This window comes from Podarcis cretensis (genome assembly GCF_951804945.1).
Source record: "Podarcis cretensis genome assembly, chromosome: 3".
NCBI lineage: Eukaryota > Metazoa > Chordata > Lepidosauria > Squamata > Lacertidae > Podarcis > Podarcis cretensis.
In genome coordinates this window covers 34765713-34792308 of record NC_137172.1, presented here as the reverse complement: position 1 = coordinate 34792308, position 26596 = coordinate 34765713, and the positions used below count along the sequence as shown (strand labels likewise).

Here is a 26596-nt window from a genome sequence, read left to right as displayed (position 1 = left end):
AGCTAGAGAAAGCTGCACAGAGTATGGAAATGGTTGTTCTCAGGTAAGTTGCTCAGGAGTTCTCCACAAGGAAAAGTAAATAAAAGAAGATTTGGTGGAGCAAATCAAGCTAGCGGAATGCAGATTTTGCTACTTCAATATATTTCTCCTACATCAAAAATAAATCAAACACGCTGACTGCACTGTTTTTGTGACTCCAGCGAAGAATTTATTAGACATTTCTGCCACTCCATATTGATTTTACATAAAGTCATTTAGAATCTCTCACTTGCTCGGTTGGTAAGAAAAAGTGGGAAAAGATGGGGATGAATATTAAGGTTTTAGGTTTGTAAAGGAATATGAAAAATGCAAACTATATTTTTTATTAACGAAGTTTTTTTTTTATTAAAAAAGCTATGTTTTAAAATTTTTCCTTAAAAGCAGCATTTAGTAAGCATATGCATTTATATTTTATCTCTCTTGGAGCAATATTTAAATCTTCCTGTTTACCTCAGTGTTGTAAGCAAAACTCATCTGAATTTTGTACCTGAAGCTGTTAACTTTTTCCCCAAATGTCCATTTCTCCAGGATCTGAACACAAAATCACTCTCTCCTCTCATGGTCTCGAGCAACTTGTATTTAGAACCATACTGCCATTGACTGTTAAGGCAGAACATACCTAAGTTGGGGTCCAGTTCATACTGTGCCATAAGTCCTGTATACATAGATTTCAATGCACAAAGGAGTTCCAGATTTCATTCTGTGAGACAATGGCTGCCTGAGTTGGGGAGAAAGAGCAAGGGGAATGATATCTCGGTATATGTAAAGCCATAACACAGTGTATTTTCAAAGTTAGTTTTCAGATCATTTTGAGGGAGGCATGCTAACTCACTGAGAGCCAGTGTGGTGTAGTGGTTAAGAGCGGTAGATACGTAATCTGGTGAACTGGGTTCACTTCCCCGCTCCTCCACATGCAGCTGCTGGGTGACCTTGGGCTAGTCACACTTCTCTGAAGTCTCTCAGCCCCACTCACCTCACAGAGTGTTTGTTGTGGGGGAGGAAGGGAAAGGAGAATGTTAGCCGCTTTGAGACTCCTCAGGGTAGTGATAAAGTGGGATATCAAATCCAAATTCTTCTTCTTCGTCTTCACCTTATTAACCAGCCGCAATGGCTATTTTCTTCCTCCATTCTGGAAAGCAGCATGTCTCTGAATTCCAATTTCTACAAGTGGGGAGGAGGGCTATTGTGCTCACGTCCTGTTTGTGGACATCTGGTTGACCACTGTGAGAATGAGATGCTGAACTAGATGGACCTTTGGCCTATTCTGGCAGGCTCTCCTTACATTCTTATTCTATTCTTTCAAACGTAGTTTACTGAAGCTTTCTCATTCATATGCCCACAAAACAAAGCATGTGCACATGAGCGCGACCACGCACACACCAGAGGATGTGATTCAATCTGACATTATTTGTTATATGAGACAAATGCAGTTTTGTCTGTAGAGGGTGGAAAACCTAACAGATAAGGATTTATACATCAACCTGTAGTCTGTTTAATACTTAGCTTATCTAGATCATTGTTTAAAATAGTGTTAGGCTATTCATCTTTCTGTCAGCTAGCAGTATATCATTCGGTAGGAGCACTGTAGGAAACAAATGCTCCTTGTTCTTTGAATTAAAGTTTGTTTTGTTCCCGTTTGTGACATGTTCGAGCCCTTAAGTCACAACTCAGATGCTGCGCATGCACAAAACAGACCTCACTCTGGCAAAATGGATATTTTCGCAGCTGAACTTAAGAGAGCTACAGAATTCAACTTAAAAATCCCCCCTCTCTCTTTCTTCAACTTTATAGGGATGTGGAACCTGTGGCCATCCAGAAGTTGTGGGACTCCAGCTCCCATAAACAGCATGACCATTGGTGAGGGGTGATGGTAGCTGGAGTCCCAAGAATATCCAAATGGGTAAAAGCAAATTTTGAATTTGAATTTAATTGAGGTTACTCCTCAGTATGCATATATATGATTGTACTGTGTATTAGAGAATATTTAGATTCACTGAGCTGAAACATCAGCAAAGATACAGGATAAATTTATTATTATTATATTATTATTATTATTATTATTATTATTATTATTATGCTTTGCAAAGATACAGGATAAATTTATTATTATTATTATTATTATTATTATTATTATGCTTTGCATAATACCCTGTATAATTTTAAAGCCCAGTAGTTTCAACATTAGATCAATAAACAAAAGTTATAATATTGGTTGATTTGCTGTAATGGGTAATTATGGTACTGCGACCAATCTTGTTTAAAGCCTATGTAGGCCTCTAATCTGATAGTAATCTTAGATTTATAGTTCTTTAAATTCACTGATGCCTCCCCCACACAATGTAACTCTACCAATGCAACCTCACACAAAGAGCACCCCAGCCTCTTTCTTCAATGCTAAGCAAATAAATCAAGTTAGATTACACATTTGTAGATTTGCAGTTTGTTTTACATGCAGGACTGAGCCTTTAACTCAGCAAAATGAATCAGACTACTTTAGAAGGTGGAATTTAGAGGGATAGATAATTGATTGATTGCTGAATCATCAGTAGAAATTGACATCTGAATGGTGGAGAAAGACATTAAAAACATTGGTCCTAGAACAGAAGGTGACTGGTACTTGGAGTTGTGCCTCAGGCAGAAAATTTCTTGGGCCAGCAACACTGTTCACTTGAGGTACAATATGCATTTTTTGTGTTTAATAATTTGATCATCAAAACCCCCACAATTAAACTCATTAATAAATCAAATCAAACCATCAAGGGTTTTTCTAATCATAGAACTATTTACAGCTCCTATAAGACTGATAGAGATATCTCTGTCTCTATCAATATGTCTCCATTCCATGCAACTGGTCAGGCAGTTAGAACACAACATTTTTTTAAAAGCTGCGGTATTACCAAAAGCAAACTGCACATTACATACTACAACATTGTTTAGAGAGGGGACATAAAAACAATATCACTGGAGTCCATTTTAGTACACTTGTTACACTTTGACACAGCACTAGGATAACATAAGATGGCCCTTCATTTTGAAGCTAGTAAAAGCAACATACATTTCCAGGGGAAGTGCTCTACAATGAGTCCATGAAACTGTTCAAAAGACATAAATCACCATAAGGGAATTTGAAAGATACTGCAACACCCCACCCCCAGTCTCCAAGCAGTGAGAGTTTTCAGCTAGCACATACCTCAGGTTTGCTTTCTTTAGAATGAAGGTCACTGGAGTCTTTGTGATATATGCATTCATTTATGCGTATATACAGGCTGGGCGTAAGATGGAAGGGCTCTTAACATTAAGTCTCCAGAATATCCTGCTCCCCCATTAGCATTTGATTAAGCACAGAGAGCAAGTCAGCCTGCTGTGACTCTTCCCAGCCCAGTCCATTAAAGACCTTATCCTGGGTGGAAGGCTTGCCTACCTTCAGGAAGCAACTCCAGCAGGTAGTTTCCATAGTACCCTGTCACCTGTACTCTTTAGTCATGCAAAGAGATGCTTAAGAGACTTGGCTACAGCCTTTAACTAAACCAATAGACTGCTTTGACTAATTTAGCAGCCTTTATCTACTTACAGATTTAAAACCACAGGGTTGGAAGGAACCATAAAGAAAGCATCCAGACTAAATTGTGTGTGTTTGAATCAATACAGTAATTCATGCTCTTCTGATTTTCCATTTGTACATGTGATTTTGTATTTATTTATTTAGTTTTCTTTCTATTCTATTCCAAATGTTAAGAGCACTTGATATCTATAAAAGCACCCAGTACTTGGACGCTGTCTCTGTAATATTGAGCAACCTATAGATAGAATTCAGGAAGGGACTATACAGACATAGGGCTACGCAGAGAAGGCCAGTCGCTATTTGCAGTGGCTCTTGCAGAATTCTTCAACATAAAGCGAAAGCAATCTAGACATAGTGCGAGTCTGAAATCTGCTTCTTCTGGAGTCAACCACTAACAATGGATTCCATTCGTAAACATTATTGGTTCTGGGCAGGATTGCCAACTGACACCCCCCCAACCCCCCCCCCCCACATCTGCCCTGATTGTTGTAGAGATGAGCAATAATAAGAAAGCACTTTGTACGATGAAAATTATAACAATTCCTCTCACAGAAACTTACTTTTGGAAAGGGCATTAAGCATATTGCAACTTACACCATAAAAAAAAATGAAATTGCAAGTAATAAAATGAAAGTGTTCACAAAGGGCATTTGTATCTCTGCACAAGCTGCTCTTTCTAGACATCTTTGTACATGTTATTGTGACTGATACCCTAGAAACACAATCAGCAAGTAATGACTTTATTTGCCTCTGTCTTTCCTTGGATCCTGGGAGGATTAATAGCTGTAGTAATTATGCCCTGCACTGGAGAGAGGTTGTGATATAGGAGGCAGTTATAAAAGATCCATGGCTGACATTACAAATTATCAAAAGCTGGGATCAGTTGTTGCATATGATGTACACTTTGTGCAAACTATTTTTTTAAAATCACCTTTGCAACAATAGTGCCCATTCTGTAAGAGCAACTGAGTTACAAGATAACTCAAGTAGCCCGCATTCATTTAGCAGCATTGCCTATTATTTGTATGACTTTGGCGAATTGCTTCAGTTCTATACCTCTAACTTTAAATTGTATTTATTAAAAACACTCATTTATATAGTATGTTTTTATTGGGGATTAGTGGTCCTTGCCAAATCACATCATGACAGTGAGCTCATAATACACATGTGAAAATGTCACATGTTTTGGTAAGTTTACTGTTTTATACACTTGCTAACATTGCACCAATAGTTCAAGACTACAATCCTATATCCATCTGAGTGTAAATTCCATTGAATTCAGTGGAATTTACTTCTATATACAGCCCAGCTGGGGAACCCATGACGCTCCAGATGTTGCTATCCTAAAACTTCCACCATCCCTGACCATTAATCAGGACAAGAGTTAGGGGTCAACATCTGGAGGCCCCACAGGTTCCCCACCCCTGATGTACTGGATGAAGTTGCATATTTTCTGTTTCATGAAAGAAATGTACTGCTTTTCTAGGTCACAGATAAATTTGACTATTGATTAAAGCTGTTTTATAAAATGGACTTGCCAGGCCTTTATAACAGAATTAAAGTCCCTGCATTTACATCAACAAAAGACAAATCTAGACTAAACCTTGCCTCTTATACATCCTATGTAAAAGCAGTGGGTGGAATCCAACACAGGGCTAAGTGAACGTTCCATCACTTGTCTTCCATTGCAAGTGTAATGGAATGTCTCCCTCCTCTCCTCCCTCAGCACGCCTTTAAATCTGTTCTAACGGTTCCCTCATTGAATACCACTCAATCTCAATAACTTACAAGGAACAAATTTGTCACCAATGCCAATTGCCAGACCTACAATGATTATACAGGCTCCCCTGCACTTATGCAGGGGCTACGTTCCGGGCCTCTGCGTACTTAAGTGAAATCCCGCTCTCTCTCCAATCCAGACCAAAATATGTAGAGTTGAAGCTTTGGAACCAGCTGGAGAACACACAGGAAAGCAACTGCTGCTGCTGCTGCTGCTGCTATGCTACCCTGCATGTCAGTTGTTAGGCGGGGAGGCTGAGCTCGCCTAAACAAAGCCCTGCTGCACCTCAGATCTCTTCAAGGCTTCCTCTGCCCTCAATGACATCCTCTTGCAAGCCACAAGGACTCTCCAACGCTTTCCCACCATTTCCTGATATGATCCTATTTACTTCCCAGTGGTTGAGTGTGAGTTGATCGCATGTAACTGGGGTGACGGCTGTATATTATTTCAGCAGGTAGATTGAATCATTCAACAGAGCAGAGGAAATAAGGATTTGTCTATTACCTGGCAAGCAGCAGTACATGGTTGTTTGGCTGCTTCCACTTGGTGTATCATGAGCTTCAGGCGAGTCCAAATGACATCACAGGAGGATATGGAGCAGGATTGCCTAGTAGGGTGCGCTATATTATTTCTCATCTCATGTATTTGTATAACAGAGGTGGTGGTGGGGTTTTGGAGGGGGGAGTTGTAGCTCCATTTTTTAAAAATTTAACAGTAACATAATGAATAGTCAACTCCTTGCATCCTTCACAAGGTTCAGTTTAGCAGAACTGAAATTTCTGTACTTTTTGAAAACAAAAAGGTAAACCGTATGGTTATACAGAGACTGCAAATACCACAAGCTGCTGTAAATAAAATAAATCTCATCCAGGATTGTGCTGGTTCATAAAACACACACAGGAAAATAAATTTAAACCCTGTCAAATTTATGAAAAATATTTGCAAGGTATAATAAACAGTGATATTCAATTCTAACATTACATAAATTTAGCTAGTTTGAACGTCCACTATTTACTGGGGAAGGATTCAAATTTCTACTTTTTAAAGAAAACAGACTATGCTTATTGAATTCTGAAAATATTGATGCAAATTCCAGTATAGAAAGAGGACGATATATTGTGGGGTTTCCCCCCCTCTTTCTACATTTCGATTTACAGCTCACCTTAGCTCAATAATTCATGGTAGGTAACCATTCACAAAACATCAGTAGTTAGTTAGATGGATGACTCCCACTCCTCAAATAGTTCATAACCTAATATGTGAGGAAAACTAAGGAGATGAAATACTATAAAAAACACAAAACTGTATATAAAATATTTACCCTACTCACCTATAGATCCTTTTTCATGCAACACTCCATGATTAAATCTCAATTCAGCCTTCCTCTGGAGGTGAAACTGTTCCTTAATCCAAAACCTTCCTGCATCCAACAAACATTCTTCTGCGAAAATTGCAGCTAGACCTACTTTTCATTCTCTGTCTGCTATCCTATACACCAGGCTATCTAGGGCCTCTATGTTAATCATAACCATCTATGAAGAATGGTGAGCAGTTTGTGTCTATATTCAGCATAATATATATGTTCCTATTTGGTTAACTGAAAATAGTTGAAAATAAAAGCACCACTATCATAATGTCATGGCACATTTAGAATACTGTGTGCCATTCTGGTTGTATCTTATTATAACAGAGAACAGGATTTCCAAAATCCCAAGAGGTTTACATTCTAAAATCAGATAAACAACAGAAGAAGTAAGGGAAATGGAGACAGGAGCAAATGCAAAGAATGTATTATTATTTTTGTTACACTTAGTTACCATCAGGTAATATACTACTACTAATTCCTTATTCCTTGTCCATCTGACTGGGTTGTCCAAGCCACTCTGGGACTAGGGTGTTGTTCCAAGGACTCTTTCTGGAGGTTCATCAACATGTATGTCATGTTCAACCAATGTACTGGCAGGGATGCTGGGTGGACGAACCTGGGGGTAGGATACTGACCCCATTCAGTGAATTCCTTCGCATTGCAGGAGGTTGGACTAGATGATCCTCAGGGCACCTTCCAACTCTACAGTTCTATTATTCAAACTGCTAGGGAGATGGGAAGAGTCTGGAAAAGAAGAGCACCTCTTCTGTGCACCAGCACCAGAGAAGGCCAGACAAGGAACTACTGAGCTATATTTTGGGTACTAAAAGTACTATTGAGTGGGACCACTGGGCGGACAGTCAAAAAACCTAATCCATGGAGGTTACCTTAATGCCTAGGGAGAGAGACGTCTGGCATTGTTGGAGGTAACTATTAGGGTGTGCTGTGAGCACTTAATCCCTAATAAAAGTTGTGAACTAAACACTTCATTTTGGATGCCTACATAACAACAACAACAACAACAACAATTTATACCCCGCCCATCTGCCTGGGTTTCCCCAGCCACTCTGGGTGGATTTCAACAGAATATTAAAATATAATAGTCTATTAAACATTAAAAGCTTCCCCAAACATATAGGCAGAGAATGGGACAATCCACCAGTCTAATGATTCTGAAACCCCACCAGCCATCTCTGAGTCCAAAACGGTTTGTTTGCAGAGCTGAGCACATAAAGCACACCAGTCTCATATGGATCTTAAAGGCCCTCTTATTAAACATTAAGCTTAATGTACTCAATATTGGCACCATAAATAATATTCAGCACTCCCTCCAAAGTTCATATGACAGCCCAAATCAGGTATCTGAGCATTCATCTGTCGCCTGAGGATGACAGGGGAGTACTTGACACTGACAAAGCTTTTCTACTCTTCTCTTTGCCACAGCAAGCATTTATAATTATTGTACAACTAACCTTGCCTGTCAACAGTTTCCACATCATCAAGCCTAACTGACTCTGACATTTCTGCATTAGCCTTTGTATTGCGACATGCCTATCTTTCTCTCAATTTAAATTCTTGTCAATGTATTTACTGTGAATTAGAGTGGTCTGCAGTGAGACAGGTGCCATACAAACCCAGCTTGCTGACTCTTTCCCACTCAGTAGCCAGAGATCTGGAAATGAGAAGTGAAAGTTGAGTCCTCCAGAAGTGAGCCGGGTTTCAATAACTTTCTGAAGTGCATTGTAACTGGGTTACTCTTAATCTGTTCAGCAACAATTAGCTCTCTAAGCCGCAACAGCTGCATGATGCTGAGGCTTTCCAGATGCAAGCAAAGGAATTAAATCAAGAGCTAATTCAATTGGAAAATTGGGTGTAATTATGGAGAATGTGGAGTCTGTTAGGCTCCTTGTGGCAATTGCTCACTATTTTAAAAATAGCATAGTGGTCTTCTGCACAGTGTGTGCTGCATACAGATAGGTAGCCATGTTTGGAGAAATCTCATTTAGTTTCATGAAGATAAAGATTTAATGTTATTAGAAATGTACTTGACGGCATGAATATGAACCTCTGCTCACTACCCGTTTATTGGCAAGAAAAAGAATAATCCAATATCACTTGTGCATAGCATAATAATACTTTGCACTTATAGCAGCTTCCATCTGGAGAAACTCAAATTACTTTGCTTACAACAACAGAGCAATTCTCCTCTGAAGCCAGCAATGGAATTGTGAGCAGTGTCTATCCTTAAACTGAGCAGGTCCTTCTTATCAGTCTGGTGACGGGTTCATTAGATATATTGACTAACGGGCGGTATTGTTTTGTGTTTGGCTCATTCTACGAAACCAAATAAACACAAGAAGATCCTCAGTATATCTGGATATCTTCTGTTGACAATTAGTGAAGTTTATTTGCAAGTAAGGATGTTTAAGTATGGAATGTAAGCAAAAATGATCAAATTATATTTTGCAATTGCTTGGTATATTTCAATATTAGGAAACAGAAAGAACAAAAGGTCAAGTATGAGCAAACCTGAGGACTTCAGTCTAGAGCAAGTTAATTGCACTTAATTGTTACTGAAATGAAGATAAAAATTGATGTAGTAATGATTTATTAATTCACTTGTATTTATTAAATCTTATATTTATATATAGGAGTGGATGCAGCAGGCACCATTCCCTTGCACAAAGATGCATCAACCTGGACCCACCTGGTCAAGCTCTCCCTGTCCTGGCTAGTTGAAATCAGGACAAGGGTTGAGAGAGCAGGTTGTAGGCAGAAGGAAACATCTTGTCCATTTTTTCAGGACTCTGTAACTGAAACTGATTTCACAAAACTGGACAAGCTGTTGCATCTGACACTTCCTGAGTTTTACAGTAACAGTGGAATACAGGTATATGAAAACAATAGTGGCATAGGAAGAAATCCAGTTTTAATCACAATTTTCCCCAGGGCTGGGAACCTCAGGCCCAGTGCAAATGCAACCCTTCGGGCCTCTATATATGGCCTTTGGGAATCTCTCCAGGTCATGTCCTGTCTCCTCAGGCTACATGCCTCATTTGCTCTACATTATCCATCCCTTCCTGCCTGGAGAGTGTCCTTGGATTCTGATCATGCTTCTTGGATGGAAGACAGAGAGGGGTGTGTAAGCATGTGTTGACACTAGTCAGCTCTAAAAAGGTAAAATTGTAATTTATTGCTCTACCCAATTTTGCCTCTGGTCTAGTAAACCTCTGATATGTGACCCCGAAAGGCTGCCCCAAAGTGAATACAGTCCTTGGTCAAAAAGATTCCTTTTGCACGATTTGCACGCTTTAAGGTCAAGCAGCGTTGTGGGAAGAAGGGGTCCTTTGATAGCTTATCCCTTCCTTTCCCCATTAGACACATTTCCGAAATATACAGAGCTGGCATTTAAAACAATAACCCTTTTAAAAATAATTCAGTCCCATTCCCAAGAAAAACAAGAGAACCTCCACAAAAAGCTATTATAATTCACTGCAAAAGTTCACGGTGGTATAATGTGGCCTCTTAACTTCCTGTTTAATATTCATACAGACTATAATACTTTTAATAGTAGTGATTACATAATTAATAATTATAGCAATTATTATAACAATAGGCATAAATCATTTTCCAGACTAGACAAGCAGGGTGCTGGAACTGCCTTCTTTCTCAGAGGTTTTGGAGTCAGCCTTTAATAAGGTCAGTGGGCAGTTTATAGGACTGCAAGGTGCCTGGGCTTTTTATTCAAGAAGGCATTTGCAGTATGATGCCTCTGCCCACAAGATCTGCAACCCTACACACATTTATTAGAGAGTAAGGCTTGCCAACAAAGGTCCGTATAGTAAAAGCTATGGTTTTCCCAGTAGTCATATACGGAAGTGAGAGCTGGACCATAAAGAAGGCTGATTGCCGAAGAATTGATGCTTTTGAATTATGGTGCTGGAGGAGACTCTTGAGAGTCCCATGGACTGCAAGAAGATCAAACGTATCCATTCTTAAGGAAATCCCCTGAGTGCACACTGGAAGGGCAGATCGTGAAGCTGAGGCTCCAATACTTTGGCCACCTCATGAGAAGAGAAGACTCCCTGGAAAAGACCCTGATGTTGGGAAAGATGGAGGGCACAAGGAGAAGGGGACAACAGAGGATGAGATGGTTGGATAGTGTTCTCGAAGCTACCAGCATGTGTTTGACCAAACTGCAGGAGGCAGTGGAAGACAGAAGTGCCTGTCGTGCTCTGGTCCATGGGGTCACAAAGAGTCGGACACGACTAAACAACTAAACAACAACAACAAGGCCCATGGAACACAGTGGAGGCTCATTTCCCCTCCTCTTCCTACAATTTGTAAATCTGTGGAAGGAGGATGTGGGTAAAGAACAAAAGTGACAACTTTGGTGATGGCAGAGGGGGTTAAACTGAGCTGGGCCTTTCCAACCTGTAGAGATTTCTCAGAAAAAGCCAGAGCTTTCCCCAATGTTTCTTTCTGAAGGCTCACAAAGAGTTTGCCTATTACAAACTGTTGAGTTTTCCCCATTTCTAGATGGATGAGAAGGTTAGTGGAGAATAAGTCACTGTGAGGGGAAAAAGAAAAATAGAGCATATTTTTAAACGTGAAAGAGGAAGAGGAATAAGTAGTAAGGTCGTTTGAGCCAGAGAAAGGAAGAATAGTGATTTGTTGTCTTCTACACTTACCACGGTGTGTACTGTGACTAATAAGGTTATTTTAGCTACAGAGAAGTGCTCAATAACTCAGCACCGTCATGAGAAACTGTTTGGCTAGGGTGATAAAAATGGCTTATTATCAATTACACAGCAAGTTAATTAATTTTTGCCAGTCAACTTCCTCATCAAGTCTTTCTCACTATAATGTGCATTTGTTTTTCAATTAACTGAGTATTTAGTGGGGGCGGGAGGGGCACTGCATCTTCTTTAACCACATACTGAGCTGACAATAAGATGAGTACCTGGAGGACATTCTATTAGCACTGAACAACAAGCACTGTCATGTCTGGCCTTACTCATTCAACCACCTTTATCCAGAGGCAACACCAACTGGTAGCCCTCCTTACCCAGGTGTGGAGGGGTAGGCTGAACCACAGGGCTATGGGAAGTAAAGTTATTTCTCCTGACATAGTGCAGCAATGCACAGTGGCCTCCATCTACCAAACACATTGGTTACTAAAGGTAATGAGGAGGAACAAGAGATCTGAACCTACTTACTCCATGGCTAGAGAGCACTAGGGATTATTATTATTAAAAACTAATAATAATTCTGGCATCCCAAATTAAGTGTTCCACATACTGTAAAGTAATATGCTTCCCAACAGTTAACATTGATCTGCAGAGAAGGGAACATAATGCCTTGTTTTGCAATTAAGCCTAAGTGCACAGTAGAGATATGTACAACAGTACCATGCAATGTAGCATGTTGGCCAGTAATTTAAGTGGGAAACAATGCATAATTAAGTGTCGTGTCCTAATCACTTGAGAGATCTGTGATAAAACTCATTTTCAAAGAGAAGGATGTGTGTAGACCCACATGCATGTGTTGGGACTGCAAGACCCATCCTTCCACAACATTTGCTGCTACCAGCTTGGTTTAAGGAAAGGCAAAAATGGGACAGCTGCTTATTTTTTTTTTTTTTTTTTATAATAATTTTTATTAATTTTCCACACAGATAATAAACAGCAATATAACACAATATAACTTCATACTCATCGGTTCATAACCTTTTTTCTTTGACTTCCCCATACCTCCCCATCCCTGCATCCTTGTTTAATAATTCTTTAGCAACCCTTAAGTCCATTGTCTTAATTCCTTTTCGTAAATATTTCTTAAGTTTTTTTGTTTACTGCTGCAATTCTTTACTTCTTACCCCCTGACATCTTAACATTCCTCAATTTTACAATTATTTTTAAGATATATTTTGAAATTCTTCCAGTCCTCTTCCACTGTCTCTTTCCCCTGGTCCCGGATTCTGCCCGTCATCTCGGCCAGTCCCATAAAATCAATCACCTTTGTTTGCCATTCTTCCAGAGTAGGTAATTCTTGCGTCTTCCAATACTTTGCCAGTAGAATTCTTGCTGCTGTAGTGGCATACATAAAGAAAGTCCTATCCTTTCTTAACACCACTTGGCCCACCATACCCAAAAGGAAAGCCTCTGGTTTCTTAGGAAAAGTCCACTTAAGGACCTTCTTAATTTCATTATAGATCATTTCCCAGAAAGCTTTAACCTTTGGGCAGGTCCACCAAAGGTGGTAGAAAGTGCCTTCAGTCTCATTACATTTCCAACACTTATTATTAGGCAAATGATAAATCTTTGCTAGCTTGACTGGGGTCATGTACCACCGGTAGATCATTTTCATAATATTTTCTTTTAAAGCATTACATGCAGTAAATTTAATACCGGTGGTCCATAATTGTTCCCAGTCAGCAAACATGATATCATGACCTATATCTTGTGCCCATTTGATCATGGCTGATTTCACCGTTTCATCCTGTGTATTCCAAAAAATGGGACAGCTGCTTAAACTGTCCACCATAATCTAATACAGAAAAGTGGGGTTTTCATTCCAGCCTTGAGTCTAGTGCTTCTCAAGTACAGATCTCAAAACAGTTTGCAAAAAGCCAGATCCATCTCTTAAATGGACCACTGTACAGAAAAACAATCACATCTATCTGCCTCACTTAGCTGAAACTGAAGCTGGTGCTATGTGGCAGAAAATTGAGGTGGGTATCAGCTTATGCTCTCCTGAAGGGACAGAATGGAGAATATTAACTCCACAATCCTGCACCCTTACATGACTGCATAGTTGCTGCCCTATATGCTGGAACATACTCTCAAAATGTGTTTGTGATTGTGCCTTTCTTTCTCCAAATCCCTCAGCTTTTAGTGGTTTTTTGTTTTGTTTTTGCTACTGCATTTAAGTTGGATGCATATTAAGCAAATAAGAAAGGCCTGCTGGATCAGGCCAATGGCCCACCCAGTCCAGCATCCTTTTTCCACAGTGGCCAGACAGATGCCTGTAAGCAACCTTCAAGCACAAGAGTACTCTTCCTCCTGCGGTTTGCAGCAACTGGCATTCAGAAACATTACTGCCTCTGGCCATGGAAACAGAGCGTAGTCATCATAGTCAATAGCAAATCGCTAGCCTTATCCTCCATGAATTTGTCCAGTCCTTCCAAGTCCAGTCCTTTTACAGCCTTCCAAGTTGGTGGCCATCATTGCCTCCTGTGGGTATTTTGCTATTGTGAAATGTTTAGATTATAGACTCCCCAGGGCAGAGACCTTTTACCTTATCGTGGCAACACTATAATATGCCGCACATACCTGATGACACTATATAAATGCATTAGTAAGATAATAGCAACACAGTCCCAGACTGCAGGTAAGAAACACATTTCTGAAATGTTCCCCTACATTGAAAAACCATCTTTTTTTATATAGAAAGAAGAGAGATGGCTGGTCAAGAGGCCCTCTCCCTGATGTGCAAGCTTTCTTCTTGCATCAAATTTTTTAAATTTAAATTTAAACCTTCACCCCATGCTAGTTATTATCTGATTGGAAGGGACTACATTGGCAATGTATGTGAAAACAGCAACCAACATACCACAGTTAAAAGCACAGTAGCTAACTGGTTATCCAGGTGGGGGCTGTTCACATTGCCTCCATGGTGTACATGAGCGCTGCATCCCCCTTTTTGAGACACCAAAAGCAGACAAATTGCAGAAGCTGCCTGTTCTTTAAACAGCAGGTGTAGGAGGAGTCCTTCTGGGGCTACAACTCCCTTATTCCAGGCGATTAAAAAGGTTGATTTTGGAAAGAAAAAACAACAACCTCACACAATTCTAGAGGAAGACTGTTCTGGCAGATCTTGGCATTTGTTTATAAATGGGATCATTTATCATGTTCATTTACTAAGCTGTTTTTAAATAGGACCTCCGGCCTTGTTTAACAGACATTTACTTTATTATACGAGCTAAAAAAGAAAGTCATTAATTTTTAAAGAAGCCGCAGCTTTTAAACAGAAACATCTGGCAACTCATTGTATTTGCTGAGCCCATCAGAATAAACTGAAAAATCAGTTTCCTGAGCTGTTAAACCACTTGTTTGGGATTCATTTGAATGAAAAGCAGCATAGAAATATAATAAATCAAATCAAATCACTTATACACATACATTACGTGAAGGCCTCTCACTTGACTACTTGCCATTAATTATGTTTGAGGCAGGACAGGCATCAGCATTCTGGAGCAACTGCCCAAGTTTGCAGTTTTCCACAAAAAATATTATATTATATGTTTGTTTTTCTTCCTTAGCTAGCTAGCTTAGCACCAAGGTATCACAAATCACAATCTGTTTACAAGAGTCAGATGGCTCTAAGTCCATCTCAACTAGGGATAAGGGAGAAATTCATTTCAGTTTGCTTTTATAGGTGCACCCACCTAATTTACACTTTCAAAAACAATATGTGAAACAAAACATAGCCATCCTTCAAAATTCGCACTTCTCTGAATTTTGCAGTGCAATTCTGCAACCAAGTCATGTGTACAAAAATGTATATACTAGGTTAAAGTGTGCATAAGAATGCATATGTTAGTAAAAACAGCATACAAGAGGCATATGTGGAACACTAATTTGCAAAGAAGGAGAAGGAGAAGAAGGAGGAGTGTATATTAGGCAAAATTGCATAGCAAGTTGTGTACATGAGAGATTTTGACAGGAGCGAGCCAACAGTAAATCACACTGAACAAACGGATATGCACAGGATCTGTTAGGCCTAATGAGCACAGTGACTCAAATCTTGCCCAAAGCAGTTGCCGAAACTAAAGGTCCCCACTTCCCTACAGCTGGCTATGTCTCCTCCTGTCCAGGATGTGTTCCAAGCAATCAGAGACTGCGCCTGCATGTCTGCCTTTGCTCCTCCTGCTTCATGCCTCTCCTGGTTCTGGGAGACCAGAGGGGAGGGGAGCTTTTTGCAGCAGTAGGGGTAGACACCCATGACTCTTCACCAGCCTGACTCATCTCTGCCTCTTGGCCTCTCTCCTCGCCTGCTTCAGCTTCTGTCTCTGATTCCAGACTTCTCTCTGCCACAAACTCTCCCCACTGTTCAGTTTTGACATGTCCTCTTCCCAGTCTTCTCCCTCTGACCATTCTTAGCCATCCTACCACCAATCTCTGAGCCTTCTTCCCTTGGGGGTTCCCCAGCTGGTTCCTCCCACCATTCTTCTGCATCCAACCAGTCCATGACATATTTGCACTAAAATGCTGCTGAAGTTTCATGGAATTTGGCTGGGTTTTTAAAAATATTATTTGTAAACTGATGAGGAAAAGTGGAAAACTGAAGAGTGGGAAACCGAGAAAAACAAAAAAACGACAGATTTGTCCATCCCTAATCTCAACCCACCTCCAAGTGCCTCCTTCAGCAAACTGCCACCAGGTCTTGGTGCTGAAATGGCACATTGTCAATTGGATACCAAGCTAAATTCAGTGCACTGGTACTGGTGCACAAAGCCCTAGACAGCTTGAGACCAGAATACTTTAAAAAGTTTCCCTCCTTACATATCCAATCAATCACTGCAGATAACATCTTATCCAGAGGTCCATTCTATACAATATAGGAACTGGGTCTTTAGCAACTACCCTTTGGAATTCTCTCCTGTTCCAAATAAGACAGGTCCTATCTCTGTGTGTTTCTTTGGCACCTTCCTCTTTCAACAACCATTTAAAGTTGCAATCTTTATCCCAGTCTGTTTTGTATGTGGAATTATTATTTTATGAGTGTAACTGTTTTGGAGTTCTAGAACTGTACAGTGGTACCTCGGGTTACAGACACTTCAGGCTACAGATGCTTCAGGTTACAGACTCTGCTAACCCAGAAATAGTACCTCAGGTTAAGAACTTTGCTGCAGGATGAGAACAGAAATCGTGCTCCCGCAGCCCAGTGGCAGCAGGAGGCCCCATTAGCTAAAGTGGTATCTCAGGTTAAGAACAGTTTCAGGTTAAGAACAGACCTCTAGAACGAATTAAGTTCTTAACCCAAGGTACCACTGTATATTTTATTGCTGTAACCTATCCTGGGACCATGTGATAAACAGCAGGTAAGAAATACAATAGAGTAGACTTAAACCAAATGATCACAACAGGGCTACAATGCTCTAATCCAGCCAAGCTTTGACAACCAGGTTCAATCACGCCGACGCAGTGTTCTATTATTTTCATTATCATTCATTGCTTGTTAATTCCAGTAAGTGAAACGAATATCTCAATGGAGTAGTCTGATTCATCAGAGTCAGATGAATAAAAACTGTTTGGCCCTCTGCCTACATAAACTCCAATTAGCTAGTGCTTTGTAAAATAAGACCAGCCAGCACTGTTTCTAAATCATGATTTTTATGATAATTATATTCTTAAGATCCTATGGAAATGACTCAGTGATGTAGCACGCCATACACATAATAGAAAGATATCGAAGAAGACATAGGCAAATAGCTAGACATAGTTTCTTGTCATTTCATTGTGGGGGGGGGGAGCACTCCTTGCTGATCACTTTAACTGAATTAAAGCAAACGTAATAATTATCTACCTTCGAATTGAAATAAACTCTCAGAATTGAATACTGGGATGGCATCTCTCTTATCTTCTTAAATTAGAAAGCTGCCCAGCTGATGACGTCAGCCATTAGTTCATCACCCCTTCCCCTGAGGATTGTTTAACTACAGCAGGAGTTCCATGGTGATATAATACTTTCAAGATGCATTTACAATGTATCTTACTATACAACTTCTAAGCATTATGCAGCATTATGTTACATAGGGGCATTTTAGAAGTAGCACTTACCTGGTAATGAAATGTGGTATGTAAGAATATTCAGAAATTTAAGAACAGTTCAAAATCTACATCTGTGGTCCACGTATTATATTAATGACTTTAAAAAACCCAACCTCTTTCCCTATGGCATAAAGCGTTTTGCTAACATTACAGGTGACTTGGCACACATTTCAAAAGTCAGAACAGCTATGGAACCTAACAGATGTGGCAAGCACAGTGACAAGGTCCCTTGCTGGAACAAAGCCAGGAACTTTATGGAGAGAACCTTAATAGATAACATCCTTTTGTTTACTCCTGTGTCCTCACTGCTACCCCTTTCCTTCTCAACCCATAATGGACTAAGGAGCAATCCTAACTCCTGCCTGACAGCAGTGGAGCTGAATAGAGCCCCCGCCTCATCTGAAGCCCACAACGAACAGAGCAAGTGTGTGTGTGTGTGTGTGTGTGTGTTTCATCTCATTTTTTCAATGCCAGGTTCAGGCTGCTGCAGCAGAGACTCCTGGATCAGGTTCATTGCCTGTACCTGGACCACTTTTTGATCTTGACCTATTTAATGGTTTTGTTTGTTTGCTTGCGTGCTTGCTTTGCTGACTACTGGTGGCAGAAATACCACAGGTGGCAGCTTCAACCCACCAATGCAGTGCAGTGATGACTTCCGAACTAGTGGATGCCCATGCCAGCAGAGCTTCGTCAAGCTCAGGCAAGCAGAGACACATACACTATAGCCACACACACACACACAGACACACACACTGTGTGGCAAATTGGAGGTTTGGATTGGAATTGGGATGCTGGTATGGAAAATACATCAAGAGACATGGAAGGGGCAGATTTGGCAGCTTGGTTTTCTAACCTAGATGCACAGACTGGTTTTTGTTTTTGTTTTTAAATTACTAAAGTTCTGACATCAGTCATTGTCCATTTTAAAAAATGTTGCTAATTGTGCCCTAACATGCTTTAGGGTTTGCAGTCCATCTTTAATATCTATGCTATAGATTCTATGGCTTGGATTCTAAGTTCTAAGTCCTTCATGTAACGGTAGTGTTGACCCCTGCCAGTTCCCCCTCCATTCCCAAGTGTCCTCCAACTCCCAGGAACAGATTTTAAGTGGGAAGGCAAGACAAGAAAACTTTTGTTTCATGACTGAGAACTCTGTTCTGCTTACGGAGTAAAACTTAGAATCCAAGCCTGCATCTTCAAGTACTTGTCTTGCAACAAATTACCATGGCTTTATTTTCCAGTTCTGAAGTGTTTCACTGAAACCCTTTCCCCCATACTCAGTGCATATATGAAGGTTGTTGTTGTTTAGTCGTGTCCGACTCTTCATGACCCCATGGACCAGAGCACGCCAGGCACTCCTGTCTTCCACTGCCTCCCGCAGTTTGGTCAGACTCATGTTTGTAGCTTCGAGAACACTATCCAACCATCTCTTCCTCTGTCGTCCCCTTCTTCTTGTGCCCTCAATCTTTCCCAACATCAGGGTCTTTTCCAGGGAGTCTTCTCTTCTCATGAGGTGGCCAAAGTATTGGAGCCTCAGCTTCACGATCTATCCTTTCAGTGAGCACTCAGGACTGATTTCCTTAAGAATGGATACGTTTGATCTTCTTGCAGTCCATGGGACTCTCAAGAGTCTCCTCCAGCACCATAATTCAAAAGCATCAATTCTTCGGCGATCAGCCTTCTTTATGGTCCAGCTTTCACTTCCATACATCACTACTGGGAAAACCATGGCTATACATCACTACCATGGAAAACTCCATGGACAAAGACAACAGGCATATATGAAGGTGCGTTGTATAAATTATGATCATGCCCTAGGAATGTCACTGATAAGAAGAGTGGTAGCAAGTATTAGAAGGCAGAGCATGAGGTCTTTGTGCTGCTAGGACAACATCCAAAGAAAGGTACCAGTGTATCCAGGAATGGCCCAACATGTGCATCATGAAAAGGTAGAATTTCAGGGCTAGCTATACTTGACTGGACTTTGCTGATGAAATGCCTTTTCCCACCATCTCATTATATCTGATCCCAAATTCTACCTACCTAGTTGGACGAGCCCCCTACTGTGTCCAGAAACTTGTTCTAGAACCTGCTACTTGCCCTATTGGCCTGCCAGTAGATTGAGAACCTGAATATCATTGTCCTAGCATTGGTTGGAACCAAAGAAAATAGAGAAACAGGTTATAGGATGCATCTGGTTACTTGATGCATATATCACAGGTTTTGTGAATTTATGTAGACAAGGGCATTTTACTAAGCTGCGAAGCATAATATTACACATATACTAAGCCTCTACTATTAGTGCCTGGGATGGGAGCAGATTTTAACTTGAAATATATCCTCACTTGAAATACCTTTACAATCTCCAAAAGATTCCATGTTTTCCCATGAAGTTATATAGGAGAGGGTTATGGGTTACAGATAAGGGACACTGTTGAATTGAGGAAAAACCTCCTTCCTCCTTTGAAAGCAGTGGTCCAAATGCCTGAGTTATTTGCATTTATGGCAGAAAGTGTAGGGTGTGCAATTTGTGATGCTGCTAAAGTTCGTGCAACACATTGCCCTGTCTTGGACATGGGTGATCATAGCATCAAGAGAAGAGGGGAGTGGTGTTGTTGTTGTTTCTATCTCTTTGCACTCTTCTCTTCCCTATAAATCTATGGAAGCCACTCACTTATTTAAGAGACAGTAATAACTGATTCATACTGAAGGGCACATAAATAATTATTTATACATACTTATGACAGACTAGACATACTAAATGTTTTCATTTCATTCTATATAAGAAGCCATTCAGATCACAAAAATTCTAGGTAATTAAGTAACACACACACACACACACACACACCTCTCAAGAAGATTAGCAGACTAACCCACACATATCCCAGTTCTGTATTTTAAATAAACATAAACCTATTGCAAAATTAGCAGGCATATGCAAAATTAAACATGTTAATCTACGGGTACTGCCTTTTTGGCGAAAGCTCATTAGAGCATAAAGGCTGTACTAACAAAGCTTCCACTGTGTCACTAATGAGGCTAATGCCTCTGAATTAGCTAGTTTAAGAGTGAATATTTTCTTTAAGCTATAAAGGAAGTTCCTCAGTACTTTACTTCAAAAAGTCAGGTACATTTGCCATGTGTTAACACCTCTGTTATGTCCTTATTGGAGAAGCTAGTATCCTTTCAGATTTTCTTTATATAAGCTATATTGTTACATTTCTTTCTAGGTGGTCTATACTGATGTGCTGAAACATAGAAGAGACCATGAGACCATGGAGAAATCACTGGATGGGGTTCCCAGAGCAAACAATGTGACAAATGCCAAGATAAAATTTAAAATTCAGCTCTTCTGCATTTTTCTGATGCAGCTGATTGTGTGCTATGAAGACAAAGCAGAAATGTTCAGTCCTGAACAGTCTTTACTGCTAAGCAAGGCTGGCCTATCCATGAGGCATGGTGAGGCAACCATCTTGGGCAGCAGAATCCATGGGGCAGCAAGATCCATGGCCTCCAAGGAATGCATTGCCCACTGCTGCCACAGTGACAGCAACAGTTATGGTGTGCTCCTTGGAGGTCAGATCTGCTGCCTCCTCAGCAGCTTGCCCCACAATTCAGCCTCTTGGAGAACAGTCTCCTCCCACCCTTGTTCTCACTGTAGATCCTTATTCCCCGTCGTTTGTTCCTGATGCAGACTGTCACTCACCCTTTCTTCTCTGGCAGGGGAGGGACATTTTGTGGTTCATCTCAGATGCCAAAATGTCTTGGGTCAGTCTTGCTGCTAAGGCATCTCAGTGACACAGGAAAGAGTCACTTTCAAAGTCACTTAAAGTACATCCAACACACCATTAAAGTGCATGGCTTACCCCCCAAAGATTCATGGGAACTGTAGTTTCCCACTCCCAGAGCTACAATTCAAAGTAGGCTTAACAAACTACAGTGCCCAGGATTCTTTCAGTATTCCAAGAATGGTCACATCGTAGATGCGTATAACCACCGTGTGATCTTTGGCTGAAGGGTAGTATAGAAATTTAATTAATTTATTATTATTATTATTATTATTATTATTATTATTATTATTATTTAATTAATTAATTACAATAAGCCATTATTATATTTCTGGTTTTATTTTTGGTTCCTTTCCTAATTAGCTTTTGCATAGCTGTTTCACACGCTGGCACGCTGCCCATTCCTTATTTTAGCATCTTACATATCAGGGGGAATAGTCCTGAGAACGACATCTGAAAATATAGTGAGAGCTATGCAAAACTGGTTCTCAGATATGTGGCTGCTGCCTTCAGCATTGTTTCTTTTCTTTGCACTGAATACAATCAATGTTACTCATCTGACTTGAACTACCCAACTTCTATGTACACTTTTATCTTTCTATCTGGGTATTTCTTATTATATTCACTCTAGGAAGTTTGATGTTTCTTTGTTGCTTATTTTCTTGCAAGCCAATGCCTTGATTTATTCTCTCTAGTTACGTTAATATATAATATTTTGTTCAGGATTATCGCTTTATTATCCTGTAGTGTCTCCCTCATCCTTCTCTGTCAAAAGGACCATAAATTAAAGTCAGCAAGCATTTACAGTCCAATAATTCATTGTCTCTGAATGCTAATATTCTCACTGCCTAGCTAGGTCCCAGAACATTTTGTCCTGCGACCTTTTCGTCTCAGTACCTCTGTGAGAAACAAAAAGGAAGCATCTAACTAACAGAGCATGTAATTCTTTTACATTTATTGTAACTTCATCAGATTTGGAGAGCTTCAACCCCACAAAATAAATTTACATCTCAGAGAAAAAGACAATCACTGTTTAGACGAAGTATATATTTTTTCTGCTGCTCATACCAACAATATTTATATCATACAGTTACAATATGATGGCTCAGGAAATGTCCAAAACATTTGACTAATTAGAAAGTTATCACACTTTCCGCATAGCAAGTTAGTTACAAATGGTTACCCACACAGATCTGCATACATAGAGAAGGTGCAATAAATCTGGAGAACATTCCTTCTAAATAAAATTCAGTGAACGGATTTGTACAAGAGTCACATGAAGTCACATTCATCAATTTAACTGAATTCATTTAAAGCCACTAGAGAGACATATCTAGCTGAGGCCTGAATCCAGAGCCAAATCAGGATCCATGCCTCATTCGAGTCAGGATGAGACAGTAGCAGGTGTTATCCTATGCTAGGAATGTCTCCCACCAGGATCTTCAAACAGAAATAGATGGTGGGACAAATTTACTCCTCCTACTCACCATCTATGAATGGAGTTGAAACGGGAGGCAGCTAATTGGAATCACATTTTCAGGAAACAAACAGTAGGGGTTGAAAATACTATGCCTAATTATTTAAGATAGAAGCAGACCACACACAATACTTCTGTGCCAAACAGCTGTAAGCAAAATGATTTAAAACTGAATGGAAAATGCTCGCTGAAAAAGCAAATTTTTCAAGTCATCATCTACAGACAGAAAAGGAAACAGCTAGCTGTGAATCACAAGACTACAGTTCTCCTGAAGAGGCTCTGTCAGGGTTCACCTGGAGTTTTAATGGTTACTCCCAGCCTGCTTATCTGACTCCACAGCCTTCATGCAGCATTCCTAAAGCAACCCTTTTAGCGCCATTCCCCTTTTGGGGTCATCACAGCATTTTGAATTCATAACCTGCTAATGAAATGTTAGTGAGAGTGATCTTAAACCACAGTGCTCTAATTATTTACACCTTAGAGATAGTTCACAAATGTAGTCTCTTCACCAAATACCATCCTCATGATCAAATTTCAACTTGTGTGTAATGTGACTAGATACTTATTCCACAGTGGATTACAGCAAAATATCAACAAAATACAGAACAGGTCAATACCAACATTTCTTTTAAAAAACAAAAACAAATTTTGAACGCAGTAGGTGATACACCACAGTGGTAACATTACCTAACCTCTTCCAAATGTTTGCACAAAATGGTTGACTTAAACTGACACTGAAATCCAAGTAAAATTGGTGGCAGCCACACTTCTGAGTTGCAGGCTTTACAGAGGCCAAGCACTACCAATCCAAAGACTTCTTTTGTTGTCATGACACCATGTACTTCCCCTGGTGGTGAAACAACAAGAAGGGCCTCCTCCAGAGACAGGTTGGTAAAGAAAAAGGTGTTCCCTCGAATTAAAAGAGATAAATGGAAATGCTTAGTTTGAATTTTTATTCCCAGGAGTTCCTAGAGGGCAGCCCTGATACTTGGGATAGTGCCTTCTCCTGGTGCGCAGTGGGGAAGAGCTAGAAGAGCAAGGATAACCCCTTAATCCCCATAATGACACATGGCTCAATAATCCCACTACTTCCCCAAGGAGCTATCTGAAGTTTGCGAAATTGAAAACAGCCCAAGTGAACACCAAAGCTCCAAAGGCAGCTGTCTGTGCTTCAAAATCTCTGCATAATACCACTTTCACATGCTTCTCACAGGCATCCCTTTGGGTCCCTCTCTCCTTCTGAAGGGAAGACCACAGAGGAAGAAAACGCAGCCATGGGAGAATCCACTGCTAGAGTTTTCCAGTTCATTGCCCTTCTAGGGAAGTAGTAATTTTAATGTCTGCTGACCAGCTTGTTGACCTCTCCTGTCTGAATAGGTGTGAACCACCTCTGGGGATGGGATGGGGAAAAGATGGAGCAAAGGCAACGTGAGGAGGAGAATGGAGAGGTAAAGAAATTTAAGAGCAAGAGGGGGAAAGATGTGAAGAGGAAAAGCTGAGCTCTTAAGCAGCACAGCTATGTCTCAGCCTTCAAAGTGGAAGCGCTGGTCTGGAGAATGGGATGGCTCCTCCATCTAGATGAGGCCATTTGAAGAAGGACCTTGCCTGCATGCCAGGAGCAGGCACCGTCCTAAATTCTAAGACTGCCCTCTAGGATCCTCTGGGGAATAATTAGCAGTTTAATTAAGGAGCTTTTGTCAGAAGTCACAAGAAGTTTGAATGCCATTTGCATTAAGGCCCTGCAACTGAATTCAGAACACACACTTGCATGGAAATAGCATTGTTACACCATGGCCTGGTGTTGATCCTGAAGACATTTGAACAAAGAGGTTATAGCAAAATCTTAGGGCAGATTTCAATGTCTATGCTGTTTGTTTGGTGGTTGCCATTATCACACAATAGCCTGTTTGCTTAAAGTTTCGTCACATATTTGTCTTGTCACTTTCTAACATTTGTTAACAGGAAGTCTTCACATGTGTATCACAGCTTGTTAAGAGATTTTTTTGAATCTATTCATTAACATATCAGTTCTGGCTTGGGTTGTACAAGTTATACAGGTAACACATCCAGAGACTAATTGACTTAAAATGTTGTTCATAAGATTGCATGTCCTTCTTATTAGTCATGTAATTTTTTTTCTTGTAACCTTTCATAGCAAACATTTTACATCTGCCCCAACACCTGCTGAGAAACAGACCATAAGCTCAAAATAAAATCCTATTCCTTTTGGAGTAATAAGACTTCGACCATCGTGTTCAGTGAATACAGATTGTTATTCTCACCTTCTGCTGAATTTTCAGAGTAATCCCTCTCTGGGCCATCCAAAAGATGGAGCCGTGAGAATTCATCTGCACTCATTCGGTGCCAGGATCTGTTATGTCCCTCCTTCATCGGTGGGGAATATTCTAGATCACAGTGTGATTCAAAATTGCAGTCAAAAACTGGAAAAAGGAAAGGAAAACAGAAAGAGAACATTCTAAAATAAATAATACAACTAACTCTGCCAACAAACAACAGATATTTCATTGCCATTGTTATAATTATTTTGCCCATTCCACATTAGGAAAACAGACCATATCACCATATGTTGAGGATATGTATTTTCTCACTGTGATTCAACTTCAGTCTGTACTGGGAAAGAAAATAGATCTCTACACCTAGGAATAAGATTTAGGAAAAGAAGCACATATGGCTAAGCCGTGCCATCAGAGCTACTGCTCCTATACATCTATTTCTATTTCTGTTTTATTCCTTGTTGAGATGGGCAGTCCATCTGCAGAAAGAGCAGCACAGAAACAATAAGAGGAGCAAACCAAATTAACGGCACCATTTCAAACATAGCATGTTGCTCTCCTTACTCCTTTTTCTTCTTTTACTTTGTTTTCTTAAAGAAGCACTAGATGAGGTGTGTTTTTCCTTGAAATTGCAGTGGTAGTGTGTTTTAGTTCTGCTTAAATCTCCCCCCCCCTTTTTTTGTGACTCGAATTATGTTTACCCTCAGTCTACAGTTGGCCTAGAAATTTCAGAACTTTGGGGGTGGAAAACTGCTGCTCTTAGGAGATTTTCATTAACATCTATTCTTCTCGTCCCAGGATAAGATTAACCCAAATAATTGAAGTTGACACTAGCCAAACCAGCCAAGACATTTTTTAAACTTCAATTAGATTCTCTATTAAACATCTCATTTCTTTCCAGCCTGCATAGATTTATGATCTTCACCCCATTCTCTTGGAGGCATCATACCTTTTAATCCTAAGGTTAATACCCTCGCCCTTTCTCTGATCTATTTCAGATAATTCACCTGTTTAATGACAAAGTGAAATGAATGAGCCTTTTTACATTTTTCATTCTACTTTCTTTACCATACCATACTTTTGTGACATTGCTAGCACCTTGTTCACTCTGGGTACCCAGCAATAACACACCACCAAGCAGCACATCAACGAGGAGAGACATTTTCAAAGCAAGGTGGGCCATATGTGTGGCAGCAGTATGGGATGCCCGCCATACCTACTCTGAACCTCCATGTATTTATCAGCTTCATGCGCATGCAGCCCTGTTATGTGTACAACCTGCATAAGTTCTCTCCACATAAATGGGGAAAACTGGGTTCTTAGTTGCTTAGGGAGAGCCTGTGCATGTAATAAATTATATATGCATAGTCTCTGTGCACACAAAACTGAAAGACACACAGAAGTCACAACTGAGGAAAGTAGATACAATCCTGCACTCGTGCCCACACATTCAGTATA

The 26596-nt window shown here is 40.2% G+C and overlaps 1 protein-coding gene across 1 annotated transcript in view; it reads right to left on the bottom strand.

Annotated features, from left to right (window-relative positions):
- ALK (ALK receptor tyrosine kinase) overlaps nucleotides 1-26596 on the bottom strand; it is a 626252-nt gene that overhangs the window by 415367 nt on the left and 184289 nt on the right. Inside the window, exon 3 of the mRNA XM_079969155.1 lies at nucleotides 25127-25285. Within this exon, the coding sequence (XP_079825281.1) occupies nucleotides 25127-25285 (159 nt within the window). The remainder of the gene's footprint in view (nucleotides 1-25126; nucleotides 25286-26596) is intronic.